Source organism: Belonocnema kinseyi, chromosome 10 (genome assembly GCF_010883055.1).
Source record: "Belonocnema kinseyi isolate 2016_QV_RU_SX_M_011 chromosome 10, B_treatae_v1, whole genome shotgun sequence".
NCBI lineage: Eukaryota > Metazoa > Arthropoda > Insecta > Hymenoptera > Cynipidae > Belonocnema > Belonocnema kinseyi.
The window spans coordinates 49,218,051-49,240,020 of NC_046666.1; the positions used below are offsets into that span (position 1 = coordinate 49,218,051).

Here is a 21,970-nt window from a genome sequence, read left to right on the forward strand (position 1 = left end):
ATTTTAGAAAAATATATTTTCAATGAAAAAATTTCTTTAATTAAAAAAGAAACAACAGAATTTCAACAAAATAGTTTTTTTCTCACCCGCAAAAAAATATTCTTTAACAAAAAATATAATACTTAAATTTTCAGTTAAGACAATCCATTTTCAACCGAACAAGTGAATTCTCAACAAAATAATTCAATTTAAGGCCAAAAGGTGAATTTTCTACCAAAAAAAAGAAAGTTTGAATAAAATGTATACATTTTAAACTAGAAAATATAATTTACAAAGCAAAACTAGAATACTTTAATTTACAGTCAGAAAAATATATTTTAAAAAACGAGTTTTCCACAATTAATTAGTTTTCAACTAAAAGTATACTTTTAAGAAAAAATGGAATAGTTACAACTTTGGTTAAAAAAAACTTAATTTTTGACTAAAAAGAAACGAATTTTCAGCCAAAAAAGTGCATTTTTATTCCCGGCGATGGATTTTTAACCAAAAATATGAATTTTTGACAAAATAGTAAGATTTTTAAGCTAAAAGATGAATTTTTTATAAAAACAAAAAGTAGAAAAGTTCATTTTTCTGCAAAACAGAACATTTTTTAGCAAAAAAGATCAAATTTCTATGCAAAAAGTGAAATTTTCCACAAAAAATTAAATAATTTGAGTGAATTTTTAACCAAAATGATAAACCTTCCACTATAAAAGTTTAAATTTCAACCGGATAAATTAATTTTTAACTGAAAAGATAAATTTTCTACCAACCGAAAATTGATAAAATTTCATCTAAAAATAGAATGAATAAAATTTCAGTAAATCACTTAATTTTAAAAAAAAACAAGGCACATTTTCAACCAAATATTTGAATTTTTACAGAAATTTTAAACCAAAAAAAGGAATTATTCGCCTAGAAGAATAAATACTCTCCAACAAATTTCGAATTATCAATAAAATACCGGCATTTTTAACCAAGTATTTAAATCTTCAACTTAAAAAGATAAATTTTGAACCAACTTATAAATATCTTTCAAACTTATTGGAATATATATTCTACAATTTTATATTCTTGGAAATTTCGAAAATTTGGCTTAAAAAACTTCTACATTTTCTTTAAAAATTTTACAAAATTAATTAAAATGTTTTGAAATTTTTCTAAATTTTCTCTCCAAATTAATTTTTAAAATTGAAAAATCTTTTCAAATTTTCCGTGGAACTTTAAGAAAGTTTTTTTGTGCTCTTAAAACTTTTCAAAATCCTTAAAAAAATTCTAAATTTTATTGCAAAACCTTCCAAAATCTACTTGTTTAAATCTCTCCAAGCTTAAAATTATTTTTGACCCTTTCTAAAACTTCTATATATTTTTCAAGCTTAATCGAGTTTTTCCTACAATTTTTTTTTAAACTCTGCAAATTTAAAAAAATGTGAGTCTGTATTTTGTAAATTTAGAAGAAATCTTTAAAAACTTACCTCACAGTCTTCCAGATACTTTTTCATCAATTCATCAAATCATTTTAAATGATTTGAAAAACTTTAAATTGATTTTGTATAAAAAAAACATGAAAAAATTTCCTACAAATCTTAAGCAAATTTACTTATTCTCTTAAAAATATCAAAATGCTTAAAAGAGTATTAAATTCTTTCTTCGAATTCTTCAAGAATCTACATTTTGTTTGAATTTTTTTGAAACCTTAAGTATTCTCTTACATTTTTTTTAATCACTTCAAATTTGTCTTTAATTTTTTGAAATTCCGTTAAGTTTTGGATTATTTTTTTAATTTTATTTGAAAATTATTAACATCTTTCTCAATTTCCTCATGAAATTAATTTTACAAATTGAAAAATTACAACATTCTTTTAAAAAAACATTTTTTGTTATAAAACTGAAAATATTTATATGAAATGTATTAAAAACACTGAAATTTAATTTGTCGTTTTCAATTTGTTAATAAAAATTTCCGTTGTGAAAAAATCTGGTGAGAAAACGAGATTCTGGTCACGATCGATTAAATAAATTATCGATCGGTTCTTCTATTTTTGTTTTGATTGTTTGATTCCTGATTCATCTAATTTGTGATTATATTTTTCAAATGTAATTTTTTTGTTAATATAAAATTTTGAAATCTGTGTTAATTGGTGAAAACAGTAAATCTAATTACTGATTTCTGGATGAGGATTATTGCCATTGCCATATTTTATATAGTAAACTAGCAGGTTTATAAAAATATGAGGATGAGTTTGGTATAATAGACCATTTGTTTTTTGATAGGGTAGATATGATCAATGGATGTGGTTCCCTTGGTTGATGTCTCTCCCAGGGTTGCTATAATATAGGATAGTGGGGTGTCAGTAAGTTCTATTTTGAGATCACCATTGGAAAATAATTATTTTTTTGAAGAATTTACTATATAAAATTAAATAATAATAATTGTACAGCATTTAACTATGTTGTCAAAAATTTCAATGTTTCTTTTTTTTTATTTAAGATTTTGATGGTGCAAAGAGAACTAAAATGTTTTCTGGATGAAAAATAAACTTTTGCTTCAATTAAAAATTCATCTGTTTTAAGAGAAATTTCATCTTTCTCAAAAACGCATTTTTTGGTTGACGAATTAAATTTTTAGTTAAAAATTCATCTCTTTGGTTGTAAATTGAACTGTTTTCTTGAAAATTCATTTTTGTTTTAAAAAATTACTTGGATAATTGAAAATTTAGCTATTTTATTTGTGGTTGAAAATGGGTCTTTTTCAAGTAAAAAATAATTTTTTTGTTAATATTGAACTATTTTGTTAAAAATTATTTCTGTTGTTGTTGGAAATTAATGTAGTTGAAAATTGAACTTTTGGTTTGAGAGTTCTTGTATTTCTTTAGAAATTCGTCTGTTTTCGTAGAAATTTAGCTTTTGTATCAAAATTTCATATTTTTTATTTGATAATTAACCTTTTGTGTATAGAAAATTTGTCATTTCATCTTGGAAGTTCAATAATTTAGTAAAACAACTATTTGGTAGAAGTTTTTGGTTAAGAATTCTTGAATTTTGTTTAAAAAATTGGTTTTTCGATAAAAAATGAATCTTTTTTTTTGTGCAAAATTCATTTTTTTGGTTAAAAATTTAGAAACTAGGTTTTAAAGTTGAACTACTTTCTTAAAAATAAAAAAAATGTTTTTTCTTTATTTGTAAAAATTCAACTTTTTGTTGAGTGTTCCGAAATTTTATTGAAAATTTTTCTTTTTGGGTAGTTAATTAATCCTTTTGTTTAAAAATGAAATTTTTTAAATTCAACTTTTTGGTTAAGAATTCTGGAGCTTTATTGAAAATTCGTTTTTTTTTCATACGGAATTAATCTTTTTGCTTAAAAATTAACCTTTTTTAGTTGAAAATTCTACTTTTATATTAAAAATTCTTGACTTTTCATTAAAATTTGTGTTTTTTTCGGTAGAAAAATAACTGTTGTTTAAAAATGCATAATGTTAGTCAAAAATGTATCAACTAGGGTTTAAAGTTGAACTACTTTCTTAAAAATGAATTTGGTTGAAAATCAACTTTTGTATCAAAATTTCATATTTTTTATTCGATAATTAAACTTTTTTGCGTCGAAAATTCGATACTTTTTAAAAAACTAAAACAACAAGTTTTTCTTCCTTAAAAATTCATTTTTTGGTTGACGATTCAAAATTTTAGTTAAAAATTCATCTCTTCAGTTGGAAATTAAACTGTTTAGTTGAAATTTCTTCTTTTTTTTTATTGAGAGTTCTTTATTTCTTTGGAAATTCGTCTTTTTTTGGTATAAAATTAACATTTGATCAAAATTTAATATTTTTTATTCGATAATTGAACTGTTTTGTATAGAAAATTCGTGCTTTCATCTTGAAAATTCAATAATTTAGTAAAAAGAAATCAACTATTTGGTAGAACTTTTTTGGTTGAGAACACTTGAATGTTGTTAAAAAATCGGTATTTGGGTAGAAAATAAATCTTTTTGATTTAAAATTGATCTTCTTGGTTAAAAAATTAGCAACTATGTTTTAAAGTTGAATTACTTTTTTAAGAATCGAAAAAAGAGGGTTTTCATTCTTTCATAAAACTTCCACTTTTTGGCTGAGGATTCTCGAATTTTATAAATTTGGTCTTTTTTGGTAGTAAATAAACTTTCTTGTTAAAAAATTTATCTTTTTTAGTTAAAAATTCCTATTTTTGGTTAAAAGTTCTTGTATTTCTTTTCGTATTTTTTTTTAGAAGATTAACCTTTTTATCAAATTTTCATATTTTGTGTTAAGTCAACTGTTTTGTATAGAAAAACCGTCATTTCGTTTTGAAAGTTGAATAATTTCGTAAAAAAAACTATTTGGTAGAAAATTCGTTTTGACAATTTTAAATTATCAAAAGAAATTTTCACCTTTCTTTTAATATTTACAATTTGCCCGAGATAATTGAACTCATCTGAGACATGCATCATTTCCTTGAAGAATTTAATCGCGTATCTTTTCCCTCGAACTCGATAAAGCTAAACGCTTGACGTCGAGACTCACCTGCTGATGCGAGGATGGTCTCTGATTAATTCACGATTGGCGGTATCGAGTTATGGGCCGATCGTCGATCCGCAAATTGCCGACACATCGCGTAATAGCGGCGACGTGCCCCGGCACTGAGTCCTGGACTGGCCTGGACATGTATGTTATGTCGACCGATGATCAACCGATTTTTTAAATCTTTTTTTTCAGACCTTCTCTGGCACTTATTCGAAGCATTTTATTACGTGGCTAAAGCTCGATAAAAGCAGTCAATTTGTCGCTTACCTACCTATCTAGTCGCCGGATATCACCGGGAATATCGATTGCACCCTCGTCCCCGCGGCAAATCGATTTCGCTCGAGCAAGTCTGCTCTTCCACCGGGACGCTAGAACCTACGCTTCTAAGATAATGCACGAAGATAAAACCTCCCGGGAAATAGGCTAATAGCGTCTGAGCTCAACTAGGAACTCGAATGCAGGATAGTGATTTTACCATTAAATCGGCTTCAGGAGAAGTGGACAACGTGTAAGAAATAAACAAGCTGTGCAGTGGCGCAGAACTTTTCTGAGAAAAAAATTAACAATTAAGAAATTTAAATGAGATTAAAATCAACTTTTTATCTTTCGTCTTTTCATTATTATCAAATCACAATAAAAAAACATTTGTCAAAATAAACTCCAATGTCTCAGCACTCATACAGCACCCTTATCAAGGCAAAAAAATAAATAAAATTCGAGCAGGCCGGAACAGCAACGAAACCACGATGCTCTCTTCGCTTCTGTTCCTGCCTGCTCACACTTTTTTTGCCTTGATAAGCATGCTGTATAAGTGCCGAAGCGTTCGTAATAATTTGTTGACAAACGATCTTTATTGTGATTTGATAATAATACAAATAAAACAGTCGAAAGAAATAAAAAAGTTTATACTCTTATTCATCATGTTGTTGGTTGAATTAATCTATATTGTTCAAAATTCAGTTTTTTAAAAGGATAATTATTTTAGTTTCAAATTCATCTCTTTAGTAGAAGGAACAGCAACGAAACCACGATACTCTCTCCCTTACACCCGAGAATCAAGTCAAAAAAGAAATCAAGTATTAATTCGTGGGTGTCAGGAAGAGAGCACCGTGGTTTCGTTGTTGCTCCTGCCTTTTCAAATTTGATTTATTTTTTCGTCTTTTTCTATTTTTATTATTATGAAATTATTATAAAAATCATTTGTAAAAATAAACACCAACGTCTCGGCACTCATACAGCACCCTTATCAAGGTAAAAAAAAAATAAAATTCAAGCAGGCAGGAACAGCAACGAAACCACAATGCTCTCCCCCTGACACCTGAGAATAAAGTCAAAAAAGAAATCATTTCTTGATTCGCCGGTGTCAGGGAAAGAGCACCGTTGTTTCGTTGCTGTGCCTGTCTGCTCGAATTTTTTTATTTTTGATTTGCTTTGCCTTGATTAAGGTGCTCTATGAGTGCCGAAACGTTGTTGATTATTTTTTTACAAATGTTTTTTTATTCTGATTTGATAATAATGATGGTCATTTTTTATTTGGTGGTTGAATTCTTGGTTTTGTTTTTAGGAATTCTACACATTAAGGAAAAAATGTTCATACAAGTACAACGAAGCATAAAAGGAAGAGATGTTACAAAAATGAGACATGAAAAAAATTTTAGTCACAATGAAAATTGTTATTGTTTAAAATGAGATGCTACAAACTTTATAAGAATGGTTTCATGTTTTTATTGAAGAATCATTCATATCTTCTGACAAAACAGTCGTTTTAATAGATGAATCAGTAAATATTGTTGAGTGAATCAAATATGATTTGACAGATATGTCAAATATTAAACGTCAAATTTAAAATTAAATAAATGATTGCGTCATTTAGAAATACTGATTTCAGAAAATAAAGATACTTTTTAGATCATTCAAGATTACTGATTTCACCAGTGAACTTTACTGGATAAAAAAATTAATTAGTCTTTATCGGTAGAAAATAAATCTCCTTAGTTCGAAATCAACTGCTTTATATTAAAAATATATTTTTGTTAAGATATCAACCATTACATTTTTTGTGAGGAATAATCTTCTTTTATTAAAAATTTAACTGTTGTTTAGAAAATTCATTATCACTTTAGTTAAGAACTCAACCAATCGATTGTAATTTGATAATTTTGTTCAAAATTCGTCTTTATTGGTAGAAAATAAATCTTCTTGGTTAAAAATGCACCTCTGGTTAAAAAATTAACTTTTTTTTTAAATTAATTTTTGTTGTTGAAGTTTAACGTCTTTAACTGAAAATTTGAGTATTCAATTTCTGGTTAAATTTGATATTTTTAAGTTGCAAATCTAACTCTTTGGTTGAAATTTCCTGCAGAAAATTCTTCATTTTTGTTAAGAAATTCTTGTTCGTGGCGAAATAATAATTTGAGAGAAGTAAATATTTTGTTTAAAATTCTTGTATTTTTTGTAGAAAATTAATCCATTGAGTTGAAAATTCATCTCTTTGATTTGAAATGTAACTATTTTCTTGAAAATTAGTTTCTTCTTGATTGAAAATTAATTTTATGAATAGAAGCTTTAATTAATAAATGTTTTGTTTAAAATTGAACTTTTTCAGTTGCAAATTTAAATATGGGGTTGAAAATTCCCGTAATTTGTTGAAAACTTGTCTTTGTTAATACACAATTATTCGATTTGGCGGAAAATTTAGTAGTCGTTTTTTAAAAATTATTTTACTAATTTGAATTTCTGTGATGAAAATGCATTCTTCTGGTTAAATATTATTCATAATTTTATTTGAAATATTCATATATTTCATGGAAAATGTAACTATTTTGTTAAAAAAATTTTATTTTGTTCAAAATTTATGTTTTTCAGTAGAAAATTTTTATACTGTGTTGAAAATTCCTACTTTTTTTTATAAAAAATTAATCTACTTGGTTGAAAATTATTTTATTCCGTGAAAAAATTTTTCAGTTTAATTTTTTCGGTTGAACCACTTTGTTAGGAATTCCATTTATTTTTTTTTAATTTTTCATTTTCCTTGAAAACTTATCTGTGTGATTAAAAATTAAAATTTTTTTTTTAAGTTTGAAACTTCAACTATTTAGTTGAAAATGGATGCATTATGTTGAAAATTTGTTTTTATCGGTATAAATAAATAATTTCTGTTGAAAATTCGTCTTTTTCGTTAAATTCAACTGTTTTTTAAAATTCAAAATTAATATTTTTCGTACATAAAGCAATTGTCTCTTATTAAAAATTGGAATCTTTCCTGGTGGAAATATTAACTAATACTGCTTTGTTAAAATTTTATTATTTTGTTTAATTATTGATCATTTTAGTTGAAAATTTATTTTCTTGGTTGAGAATTGTAATATTTTGTTGAAAATTCGTTTTTTTTTTGTTGGAGTTTAAAATTTTTTATTCAGAATTCGTAGTTTTTATGGTTTAAAATTAATTTGCTTAACTTTATTTTTACGTATTTTGTTTTTGAAAATTCTATTTGATAGTTCAAAATAAATCTTTCTGTCTCAAAATTGATCTTTTTGGTTAAATTCAACTGTTTTTTATTTAAAATTAAAATATTTTTTGGTTGAAATATTAACTGGTTTTTTATATAATACTGCAATTTTCTTGGTTTAAATATTGTTACATGTTTTGTGAAATATTCGCTTGTTTTTATAGAAAATTAATCTTTTTGTCGGAAAATTCATTTTTTTTTAAATTTCAACTACGTGGTTAAAAGTGGAGCTGTTTTGTAAATAATTTTGTTTTTGTTGAAAATTTATCATTTTATTTGAATATTAATTTCTTTGGTTGGATATTTAACTATTTTGAACATTTTTTTCTTTGAAAATTAATTTTTTAACTGAAAGTTTATGTATTCCCTTTTTGTTGAAAGTTTATTTTTTATGTGCAAATTCAACTATTTGTTTAAAAAATTATGTTTTTTATTAAAAATTGATCTTTTTTGTTAGAAAATTAATGTTCTGTGCGCTAAAATTTTTGTTTAGTTTGAAAACTTAACTACTTAGTTGAAAGCTGAACTGCTTTGTTACAATTTTTTTATGATTATTTATTTCATTTGAAAATTCATGACTTTGGTTGAAAATTAGTTTTTTTTATTGAAAATGATTCTTTTTTTTCAGTTAAAAATTAAACTTTTTGGTTAAATAATGAAAATTCGACTTTGTAGAGAATTAATCTTCTTAGTTGAAGATTGAACTATTTTTTTAAAAATTCGCTTTTATTGTGTTAAAAATTTTTGTTTTTATTTGCATATTTATTTATCTTTTTTATTTGCATATTATAAGAGTTGAAAATTTAGCCGTTGAAAACTTGTTTTTTTTTTCATAAAAATAAACTTTTAATTAATAATGACTAAGACTATTATGATTACCTATTGTGATAAAATCATCGTTAATATGATAATGTAAAAATTCCAGAAATTTAAATTAGATTAAAATTAAATTCAAAATCCTATTTAACTTCCAATAAAGTCCCCTTCCTTCTCTTTTTTTAATTTCTTTCCTCTTTTTTATTAATTTTTTTTTCCTTTTTCAGAAAAAAACATCTTTTTTCAAATCACAATAGGAGCATTTTATGGTGGTTGTCTAAATTTGGTCGTTGCATTCTTGGGTTTATTTTCAGGAATTCTATACATTAATATGAGAATGTATTGCGATTTTACCAAGTGCTTAAAAGGGTACGATAAAATTTGCAAGTAGTTAAATTACCTCTTAAAAAAAAGGAAATTACTTTCGCCAAGATATTGCACGCATACTATCACATGCCATACATCACGCTATGTTGTTATTTTCCAGTTGGCTTTCCTCTTGCAATGGATGCAGTTTAGTCAACATTCGGAAGCCATACCATTTTATCACGGCCATTCAAACCCCATTGGCCGTGCTGTAGAGATACCGCACATATCTATATACATGTCTGGTCTCTATCCTCCGTATCTACCGGGTGAAACTCATCGACATATATCAGGTAAAATATTTTCAATATTTTGTTAAATGACAACTTGTTTAGGTTTTCGAAAGATAGTGTTTTTCATTAAAAAGAGAACAAAAATAAAAATTATAGACCCCTATTTTAATGCCAAGTAGATTTGTTTTATAATTATAATAATCGAGTCCAATTATTATAATTGTGAAGAATATTTTTTCATTTGGCATTAGGGTCTATAATTGTTATTTTTCAGTCTGTTTTTATTTTTTTTTTTAATTGACGAAAATATATTTTTTATTTATTTTTGAATCATAGGAAACCTAATGCGTTTCGTTCATAATTTTTTTTTAATTTTATTTTCGTAATTAAAAAATTTACAAAAGTTACCAAAATTATTTTAAAATATACAGCATAATGGGGTGAATTAAATTCTAAAGTGCATAAGGCGTCACTGGCTTGGATTGAAATACTGATGAGTCCAGTGGGTCCATTTTTAAATAAAAATTTAAAAATATATATAAAAATTATAGACCCAAGTATCATAATAGTAAAAAAGATTTTTTCAAATGACGTTAAGATCTATAATTTGAATTTTTATTCTGTTTTTAATTAATTAATTTTTTTGATCATAAGACTCGAATTGCCTTACTGATGAGTTGAATGGGTCAATCTTTAATTAAAAGTTTAAAAAATTAAGAACAGAACAAAATTATAGATCTGAGTATCATAATGGTAAAGAAGTTTTTTTAATTGGCGTTATGGTTTCTAATTTTCATTCTTTTTAGTTTTCAATTTTTTTTAATTCCACACTATAGAATTTAATTAACCTAAATTCCATGTATAAAATTAATTACAAAATTTACAAAAGTATAAATTTTGTACTTTTGTTTCCTTTCATTTTTTTTATAAAGCAGTTTCTTGCTTCCTTCAAAGTCGTTTTGTATTTTCATCTCTTGATTTCATTTATTGGCTAATTTCTTAGAAGAATATAACTATTTTTAACTATACGTATTATATTCAACAAATTTGATTGAAAAATAAAATTTTTTTTTTCTTAAGAAAGAGTTTATATTTTTTGAATGAATCATACATGTACAATAATTAGGATGTAAAAGGGAATAATTCTGTATGTATATAAATTTCATGTTTATATTTTGAATAGGAACAAATGCGATTTTTAATTTTTTCTTAATTTGTTGACTGAAAAGGTAACTCAGTCTAAACTTGCCTGATTAAATAAATCCAGCATGCTTTGACTAAAAAAAGTTATTTATACTAAATTATTGCATTGCAGTCAATAGAAGTGACTTATTTGTCTGATCTAATAAAATAGTAAAATTATTTCTTAATTAAGATTCTTAATTAAATTTCTCGTAATTTTCAATAAATGACTTTACGTCATTTTTAATTACTAATTTATTTAATGATTGTTGAAGCATAGTACATTTTAATTTACTGATTCAGCCAGTGGACGTTACTGATTTAAAAATTATTTATCAAATTGCCTTTATTGGTAGGAAATAAATCTTTGTGGTTTAAAAGTCATCTTTTTGGAAGAAAATTCAACTACTTTGTAAAAAATTCGTTTTTTTTTAAATTTTTAAACTGAAAATGTATTTATTTCATTTTTAGTTCAAAATTGATCTCTTTTAGCCTAGAGAAATTTATTTTGTTGAAAATTTTTGTTTTGGCAGAAAAGTAATCTTTTTCGTAGAGAGATTTCTTATTTTTGACTAAAAATTTCATTATATGGTTAAAATTTAATTTAATTTGTTGAAAATTAAGGTTTTTAATTTAGGATTCAATTATGCTACTTCTTGTGAAAATGGCTATTTTTTAGTTCAATATTTAACTATTTGGTTAAGGATTTAACTATGACTCTGTTAATTATTCATTTCTTATTGAAAATTCATTTTTTCTGGTTAAATTCCACCATTTTTTACATAAAATAAAAATTTGTTTGTTAAAAAAAAAATCGAATATTACGAAACTTTTAGTTGAGAATTCATCTTTTTTAGTTGCTGTTTTGTTAATAACTGTTGTTTTTTAAAATTGAAAATTAATCTGCTTTTAGTTTGAAACTCAAATTTTTGCTATAAAATTTTTGTAGTTTGTATAAAATTTGTTTATTTTTCTAGAAAATTAATGTTCTTCGTTGAAATTTCATATTTTTTTGTTGAAAATCCCGCTACTTGTTTGAAAGTTAAATTTGTTTGTTAAATTTTTTTGATAAATTTATTTTATGAAGATTGATCTATTCAGGTAAAAGTTTTTTTTTTGTTGAAAATTGTACTTATTAGTCAAAAATTAGTTTCTTTGTTCAAAATGATTTTTTTAAATCGAAAATTTATCTAAAAATTTAGAATATTATAAATGGAAACCGTAAAATTGAATAAAGGGTAAACGAATAAAAAATTTAGAATTTTTACTGTAAATTTCTTAAGAAAACTCAAAATGGATTTAAATCGCATTTCATGAGACAGTGCTGCAAAAAATGAAAAACAATTTAATAAAATAACAGTTCTTAATTAAAAAAAAAACTTGTTCAGTAAAATATCGGAAATTTCCATTTACAGTAGACACACACTCATTCCAAGGGTGAGAAACGTAACCATCCGGATATTCCAAGTCTACAGGGGCCCCCACCTTCACCGCGAGTCGTGAGGTGATTCAATCAAGCGACGGTCATTGGCCCCCTGCCTTGTATCGATGCGCGCACTGCAAGTACATGCACGTCCTCGCAACCAACGAAGGCTTCCCAAGTTCAGGCCTCTTTTCAATTGGTCAGCCACTGACGCGGTCGAGACCGTACAGGGATAGTGGGGGGAGGTGAAGGGACTTCGCTACTTGGAATATCCGAGCGATAGAAACTTGGAATAAGTGGGAGCTCACTGTACTTAGGAAAAACATTCAAAACTATTTCTTTTAATTTTATTGACGTTTAAACGGATAATTTAAAGTTGACCCTATTTCGATTATTTAGTTAAAATTATATATTTATTTGACCGATTAGCCAAAATGTATTTATTCAACTATTATTCGGTTATTCGATTTTGAAAGTTAAAACCTCAAGGCCTCAAGGTCTCAAGTTAAAAATCGTTTTAGCAAGTTTATATTGATGTAAATTTCCTGATTTTTTTATTTAAAAAATCTGTTCTTATTACAGTATTACATAGTCTCCATCAGCACGGATATGAAAATTTTTAAAACAGTTATATCATCCATATCATTGGGCTACTGGAAAGAACCTCCTTTCTTTTGATGATACGATGATAAGTAGAGTCACCTGTCAATTACAAGATATGAGTATAGGCGGCGCGCTAAAAGCCTTTCATTACATTCCAATTTCGAGGATATAATCTCTCGCCTTTTAAAGTCACTTGCGTGACCTGTTCTTACTCGACATTTTACAAAAATCAAGCAATTAAAAAAAAAATTTTTGCTAAGAAGCTGTTAGGTGTACGAAATTGAATTTTTAAAAAATCAGTGTTAAACCACCAGACAATATTTAAAAAAATATACGTTGGCCTATAAAAATGTAATCACACTATTATTTTACTTGAACTTTTGTTTGATTCTTCAAAATATGATTTGGTATATAATTTATGAATTGAAAACTTTCCTAATAGTAGATATTCCAAATAAAAAATATTTTAATTTTAAATCAAAAACAGTTGATATTTCAATCAGAAAGGATTACATTTTTTTAACAGTCGAATTTATTTAAAATAGTCGACTTTTTAACAAATTAGTTAAATCCTCTACTAAATAGTTGAATTTTTAATTTAAAAAAGATCAATTTTAAAACAAAAAAGGAAAAGTTGAAATTTTAATTACCAAAATTAATTTTAAATTGAGAAAAAATGATTTTTTAACAAAATAATTATATTCTTAACCAAATAACAAAATTTGTGACCAAAAAGATTGAATTTAGGGTATACTGATATTCTATAAGAATCTATGACTAGTTAAGTAGTCGACAAAATTCAACTTCTTCGATCTATTAATTTTTGTGAAAACAAAAATCTACAGGCAGAGATAAAATGTTCATTTTACAAAAAATCTTACATAAGAAAGCCATATGTTCTTTGTTTACGAGAAAAACATTCGATTTTTATTGTCCTATATATAAGATTTTAACCAAATAGTTTAAATTGCAACCAAAAAAATAGTAAATTACATTCAAGTAGTTAAATTTTTAAACTAAAAAGAAACATCATTGGAATGGTTTTCGTTAAAATTAAACTAATTTTTAAATAAAAAACGAATCTCCTACAAAACAGTTGAGTTTTCAACCCGAAAATGTGAAATTCTAACAAAAATTTAATTTTACATCAAATAATTGAATTTTGAGTAAAAAAATCGCTTTCAACCCAAACAAGAAATATTCAACAAAATGCATAAATTTTTAATCATACTGTTGAATATTCAACCAAGAAAATTAATTTTCTACCAAAAAAGGCTAATTTTGAACCAAATAGTTACATTTTTAGTCTAAGAAATATTAATTTATAACTAAAAATAAATAGTTAAATTTGCATTGAAATCAAAATTCAATAAGAAAAGCCAATTTTCTACCAATCTGTTGTATTTTTTATCAAATTGTTGAATTCTCTACCAACTTGCTGAATTTTCAAGGCAAAAAAAAAACAAATATTCCATAAACAGTTAAAATTTTATAACGAAAATATTAGTTTTCAATAAAAAAGTTTATTTTGAAACAAACAGTTAAATTTTCAAGGAAAATTATGAATCTTACACGAAAAAAATATAAATTTCGAATAAAGTAGTTCCACTTGCAAACAAATTGTTAAATTTTCAACCAAAAAAAAATTAATTTTTAACTACTACCTAGATAATTTGTAAAAAAAGATATACATGAAAACCTATAAATATTCCACATTTTTATGAAATTGAATCAATTAATTTCTCAATTGAAATTTAGTTCCTGACAATAATAGAACCTACATACAAGACAAAATGTTATATCGATAAAAATTTTCATATAAGAAACCTTTGAAGAAAATTCTTTGTTCCCACCAAAATAATTCGTTTTTATTGTCCCATACAACAATTTTCAACCAAATATTTAGTTAAACTTTTAACCAAAACATATGCATTTTCAACCAGTCGAATTTTTTAACAACAACAAAATTTTAACCCAAATTGAAATGTTTAAATTTTCTTTAAAATAAAATAAATTTCAAATTGAAGAAAAACGAAACTTCGAAAAAACAGTTGAATTTTCAACCATAAATGTGAAATTTCAACAAAAAAGTTCATGTTCAAACAATTAGTTAAATTTTAAGTTAAAAAAATAAGTTTTATTCCCAAAAAATAATAGTTCGACAAAATACATACATTTTCAACCAAATAGTTGTATTTTTAGTCTGAAGAGGATTAATTTTTAACAAAAAATGGAATTGTTAAATTTTCATTATAGAAAAAAATTAAATTCCTAGAGGCGAAATTTTTACCAAGCAATTGAATTTCCTACAAAATATTTGAATTTCCAACCCAAAAAACAAATATTCCGCAAAAAACTTATATTTTCAACTCAAAAGTATGAATTTTTAGCAACAAAAAAATAGAATTTTCTAACAATTATCAACAAAAAAGTTCATTTTCAAATAAACAATCGAATTTTCAACTAAAGTTCTGAATCTTCGACGTAATTAAAGTAACTCAACTTTTCAATAAATTGTTGAATTTTCAACCTAAAAAGAGGAAATTCTAACAAAAAAACGTATACCATACAATACAGCATAGAAAAATCGTTGCCTCCTCCCTTGACCAAATATGCATGTGTTTTTAGTTTTTTATTTAATGAATTTTAACATTATAATTTAAAAATATAAATAAAGTGGAATTTATCGCCTTATTATATTAAATAAAAAAAGTTATTTTACATAATTGGAGGAACCCCCTTCCCTTTCACACACTTTCCTTAAAGAAAATAACCTAAAAGTAAATCAGCATTCGTAAAAAATTACTTTCAAGAAGAAGCGTATTGACAATACAGAATTAAAACATAAAAATTAGATACTCGATCTTTATGGAAGTAAAAATCGCAAATCGTTGTAGAGTCGTCGGCGAAAGCCTGAGAAAGGGAAAGAGGGAGATTTGCGATTTTTCGAATGTAGCAGAACGAGGTAATAATTGTCGAGAGGTGATTGGTGAGCATTTTCAAGATTATTGTTTGAACTTTAATCGACTAACAAGCCATACCCTGTCTTGTTATCGGAGGCACGCTTGGCTTCGACTATCGGTGATGGGGGCCTGTGCCGTTCCTGCCATGGAAATTGCGCATAACCAGTTTTCTGGCGCGTCGCCGGGCCTCTTTCGGTTCCCCCTCCCCACTCACAGACCCCACTTTGCGGGACCAACCGGTCGGCCTTGAACACTACTCCCCTCCCAGGATCCTGGCCCCAACCGTGGAGCATCATGGCTGATTTCCAGCTTTCTTTACTCTTATGGGACATGGGTTATGGGTAATTACTCGTAATCTTACGTAACGACTCTTCATAGCAGTCAAATCGTTTGCGGTTTTGCTGATTGTGTGGTAAGAAAGGTAAACATGAAAAAGGGTCTTAAGTGAAATGATGTTATAAACTTATAAAGAAATTACTTTGTTAGGTAGTGGGATTTTATATTTTGCACTCAATTATTCAACAAGGCTGTCCAATAAAAATTTGGATTGCAGTATAAAATTACTGACGTCAATTTCCTTTTATTAAAATAAATTGTTTATAGATTCTGATAGGTTATTTTATATCTAAAAATACGTTCTTTTAGTTTTCGATTCAGAAAAAATGTAAGATTACAAAATTCTCTCACCTCTAGAAACTATTGGTTATTTATTGGGAAACAAGCCCTAAAATTTATTAAGCAAGAAAAACTTGGAAATATTATCGTTAAAATGCAGACACAGTTAAATTTTCAACCAAAATTATGAATCTTACAGCAAAAAATGAATTTTTAATTAAGTAGTCCAACTTGCAAACAAACTGTTGAATTTTGGACCTAGAAATATTATTTTTTAACAAATACCCAGAAAATTTATAATATATATATGAATACGTATAAATATTTTTAATGTTTATGAAATAAAATAAAAATTTTTATTTTAATTTAGATACTTACAATCACAAAATCAACATACGAGGACAAAAATGTTATTGCGATTAATTTTCAAGCCAAAAGAACAAATATTCCACAAGACAATTGAATTTTTAATCCGAAAATATGAATTTTCTACAAAAAAGCTTCTTTTTCAACAAACAGTTATTTTTTTAACCATGATTATGAATGGTTAAATTTTCTTTAGATGTTTTAAAACAAATTTCACATAAAAAAGCCATATATTCTTTGTTATCAAGAAAATGAATATAAATGGTTAAATTTTTTTTAGAATAAAATGAATTTGAAATTTTTTTTAACGAATTTTATTTTAAATAAACTTGAATTTTAAACCCGAAAATATGAAATTTTAACACAAAAAGTTCATATTGAACAAAATTGATAAATTTTAAATTAAAAAAAATGTTCACCTCCAAAAAAAGAAGACATTTTGAACAAAATACACAAATTTTTAACAAATTAAAAATTTTTTAAATTTAAAAAATTTAAAATTCAAATAAACAGTTAAATTTTTAACAAAAATTATGAATCTTACAAAAATTTTTTTTAATAAAGTAGTTCAACATGAAAATAATTTGTTAATTTTTTAACTTAATTTAACATTCTAAAATGGTCACTCAACAGTTTTTTTTCCTGGAATAATATACTCAGCATTTCTTCTAAAATAAGAAAATATTCTCCATGATAAATAAATTTAAAATATTCATACCTGTTGATAAATAAAATATTGAATTAAAAAAGTTCACAAATAAAAAACAAATTGTTTATATCTCAAAGATTCACATATACTTTAAATCATTCTAAATTACTGATTCAGTCAGTGAACCTTACACTGATGAGATCATTTCGTCTTTATTATTATAAAATAAATCTTCTTTTGGTTCAAAATTCATCTTTTTAGTCGAAGTCAACTCTTTTTTATTAAAAATAAAAATGTTTTTTACCTAAAACTTAATCTTTTTTTTTTTAGTTGAAAAAGAGTACTTTGTTGAAAATTATTCTTTTTAGTTAGGTTTCGTTATTTGGTTGAAAAATCAATTTGCTAGATTGGTAATTAATTGTTTTTGCCTAAAAAAATTCTTTGAAATAATAATATTAAAATTCAATTTTTGTTTGAAAATCCATCTTTTTTAGTTGCCAATTCAACTATTTGATTGAAATTTTATTTATATTGTTGAAAATTCGTCTTTATTAATAGAAAATAAGAATTGCTTGAAAATTTCGTCTTTTTTTGTTGAAATCGTCTGTTATTAATAAAAATGACTTTTTTCGTCTTTTTTAATAAAAAAATGGAATCACTTACTTTATTAATTATTTCATCACTCATTTAATCACTTTTTAAAGATAGAATCACTATAGTAACTTTTTAGAAATAAAAATATCACTTTAATGTTCTTTGAATTTTATTAAATTCCTTTTAATTCTTCTGATTAAATCCTAAATTTTTTGGAATCCTCTTGAAATCAAATCATTTTTTTTTATTCTTGATTTTTTAATTCTCCCTGAAGACTTTTCAATGCACCCTCAATTCTTTTATATTTATCTTTTAATTGTAACAACTTCATAGAATTCTTTTGAATTCCCTTAATTTTTTAAAAATTCACTCTATATCTACTGAAGTCAATGAAATACCTTACATCTTAAAAATTTTTTTCAATTAAATTAAATTCATTTGAAATTCATTATGAATTCATATTAACTTAACCTTCGTTCTTTAGAATTTACTTGACTCATTATAAACTCACTCAATTCTAGAAAATTTAATAGATTTTGTTTTGTGTTTTAAACGTTTTTTTACTTTACCCTGGAGTCTTTTAAACTCAATTTAAATTTTTAAGCATTCAATGACACTATTTTTAATTCCTTTGAATTTTTCTAAATTCATCTCAAACTTAATTAATTTAATAATTTTTAAAAATATTTTTTAATTACTTTCAATTCAATTTTATTTGATAAAATTTCACCTTGTATCTATAAATTTCATCGCATTTTTTCTCATTTCTTTTATATTCCTCAAAATTACTCACGTTTTATTCATGTATTTGGTTTCTTTTTATTTCTTGAATCTTTTTCAATTCACGTAAATTCGGTTGAATTTGCCCGGAATTCTGTTCATTCCCATTTTAGCCAATTCAATGATATTTTGATTTTGTAAATTTCGAATTCCAATACATTCCTCTACGATTTACGTGCACTCCGATTTTACTGAAATTAATGAAATTTTTTTGATGATTTCGAATTCATTTTAATTCTTTTGATTTTCACTTGAATTGTTTATTTGAAATAACTCTCAATTCTTATGAATTTATAATAAATTTATTTATTCAAGTTTTCCTTAAATTTTTATAATCTTCATAGAATTCTATTGAATTATTTTAATTTCACAAAAACATTATTTGAATTAGTCACTTTCAGTGAATTTTAGTCACAAAATAGATTTTCAAATACTATAAGAATCGTTACACTATAAACAATTTTTATTTCGAAATTCAAGATTTTTATACTCGATTTGAATATTTAAATTTATTCATTGTAAAGAATATTTTATTTATGCTTTAGAAAAAATCCTTTGCATATTATACCGGAACAAAATTTTTGGGGGTCATTTTAGAGCATTAATTGTAATAAAATCACACATTTTTGTATTCTAAGCTCGATTATATCACAATTTTTTTCTGTTTCATACAATCCAGGGCTTATTGTCCCTAATAAATAATAAATATTTTATGGGAAAGAACTTTTTTTTTACAATTTAAGTATCTTATTAGTTTTAAAGGAATTTAAAAAGATTTTAAGGTAGTTAAAGAGATTTCGAAACATTTGAAGAGAACTCAAGGGAATTTTAAAGGATTTCAAGAGATACCGAAGTATTTTCACAAATTTTGAAGAATGCAAGGAAATTATATCTACGAATTCTAGAGAATTAAGATTTCAAAAAATTTAATAAATTTTCTGAGGATTTCCGAATATTGTAAAGGATTTTTGAGGACTTCGAGTAATTCATTGAACGGACCTTAGAAATATTTTTAATTATTCTAAGGGATTTCGAGAGATTCATAAAGATTCCACGGATCTTAAAGTTTTTAATTGATTTGAAAGGAATTTTAAAGATTTTAAGGGATCTTGGAATATTTTTAAGAGTTTCAAGGATTTTAACCGATTTTCAAAGATTTCCAGAGATTTCTAGGGATTTAAAAGGATATAAAGTCATTTCAAAAGATTATTTGGTATTTCTAAGGATTTATGAATTTTATAAAAGCTTTTAGGGGATTTCATGAATTTTAATGGCCTTTGAAATGTTTTAAGGAACTCGTAATGTTTCCCGGAATTTCAAGGATTTTAACCGATATTGACATATTTTAAGAGATTCTGAAGGATTTTAGGAGATTTCGAGGAATTTGAATGGCTTTTGAAATATTTTAAGGAATTTTGAAATTCGGAAAAAGTCCCGCGAATTTAAAAGGTGTACACATATTTTAAGGAGGTTTCAAATGTTTCAAGAGATCTTATAATATTTCAAGAAATTTCAAGGATTTGGAGCGCTTGTCAGAGCTTTCTGTGAATAATTAATCAAATGTTTTTCCGATTTCGCAAACTTAAGAATTATTATAATTTCCTTACCATTTTCAAATTTGCATAATTTTATTATTTTGATGTAGATCAAAGAAAAAAAACTTCATTCGAAAACAATTACAGATGTTATATCATATATTTTTAATTATGAATGCTTTACATTTTTTACGTTTGAAAGACTTGATTTTAATTTTTTGGTTTTTCAGTATCTTGTAGGAAAAGTGTAATCGATTTAAATACTTAAATAATATTTCATAAACCTAATTTATTGAAGTTCCTGTTCCTCAAAATTTTTAAATAATTCTAAAGGTTATGTTGAAGGAAGTGAAGTAGCGTTTTATTTTCGAAAACATTTGTAATAAACAATATTCCTTATTATTTATTATTAAAATAGAGTATACATCTTATATTTGAAAATCCTGTATTTAAATTGCCTTTTGATTAATTTCAATTTTGAGCGTTTTTTTAAAGCTACAATTTGAAGTTTAAGATCAGAAAATTGGCTAAGTTTCTATTATCTACTTTGCCAATTTTCCTCTTTTAAAACAAAAACATTTTTAAAAATAGCAATATTTTTAAAGAAGGAATTTATAAAATTTTCTTATGAAGGAATTTCAGTAAAAAAAAGGAGAATATAAAAAGACAAGTCCCGAAGGATTTGTGACAGAATGAATTTCAAAATATTTTTATACATTTTTTCTGGCGTTCCTTCAGGCGGGAAATATAAACGTGGCATGAGCCTAACTTCTTTTTCGAGAATATAATTTTCTGTATACCATCCTCTTGAATTTTATATCCCGATCCTTTCTCCTGGACGCCTCAAATTTACGGACACGGCATCTTGGGTTGTGAGAGATATGGAAATTGCTCAATCTCGGGATAAACGGTTTCGTTTAGATAAGCGTAAGTGCACTCCTACGATACTAACACTCGCAACTTTTGCCTCTCCAATATGCAAAAAGGTCGAAAGTTTTCAAATTTGTTAAAATTACTTTTAAAGCTATGTTTAAAATATATCCAGAATATATATATATATATATATAGCAAAAGCTATAAATAAAATTTTCTCTTCGTTTATGAATTATACCATTAAGCCATTTCCCTTTCGGGGTAAGAGTGACTCACTCGGCAAGGAAGGGAGTAATGTGGGGTTAGGGGTTTAGATTTTCAGATTGACCTATAATTCTTGAAAAATGCTATAAATTTCGTATAGGAAATATATATATTAAACTTTTAATTTGGTAATTATTTTTTAAGAATGTTCAAATCTAAACTGCTTATAGATATTTCGAAAGCTTGAAACTAAAAATAAAAGGTTTTTAATTTCTGAAATTTAAAGTTTTTAACATACCAAATTCGAAAGAGTCATATTTAAAATATTTCAATTTTATTGTCCCACAAAAAATTCTTGTAATCCGAGATAAACCACCATACCTATACGTTCTTGAGTTCACTGAATTCGAATCCGGGGTCAGTTCGACACCATTGGGTCAGTAAAAAGGTCAAATGAAGGTCTAAATCAAGAAAACCGATGGATCGGTGAAAACCTCTACTCTCAGACGTTTATGAGGTCACTAAATCCGAATCTGGGGTCAATTTGACCCCATCAGATCAGGATCAAGGTCAAGTGAAGGTCAAAATGAAAATAAAACATTAAATTGTCTTGAACCACTACTCTGAGGCATTTTTGGGGGTCGGTAAATATAATTCCGGGGTCATTTTTATCCCATCAGGTCAGTGTGAATCAGGTGATCAGGTCATCTCAACGTCAAATTAAGAAAACCCTGGAATCG

At 25.5% G+C, this 21,970-nt stretch overlaps 1 protein-coding gene across 1 annotated transcript in view; it reads left to right on the forward strand.

Annotated features, from left to right (window-relative positions):
* Window positions 1-21,970, forward strand: part of LOC117181110 — a 278,930-nt gene that overhangs the window by 107,956 nt on the left and 149,004 nt on the right. Inside the window, exon 2 of the mRNA XM_033373678.1 lies at window positions 9,332-9,503. Within this exon, the coding sequence (XP_033229569.1) occupies window positions 9,332-9,503 (172 nt within the window). The remainder of the gene's footprint in view (window positions 1-9,331; window positions 9,504-21,970) is intronic.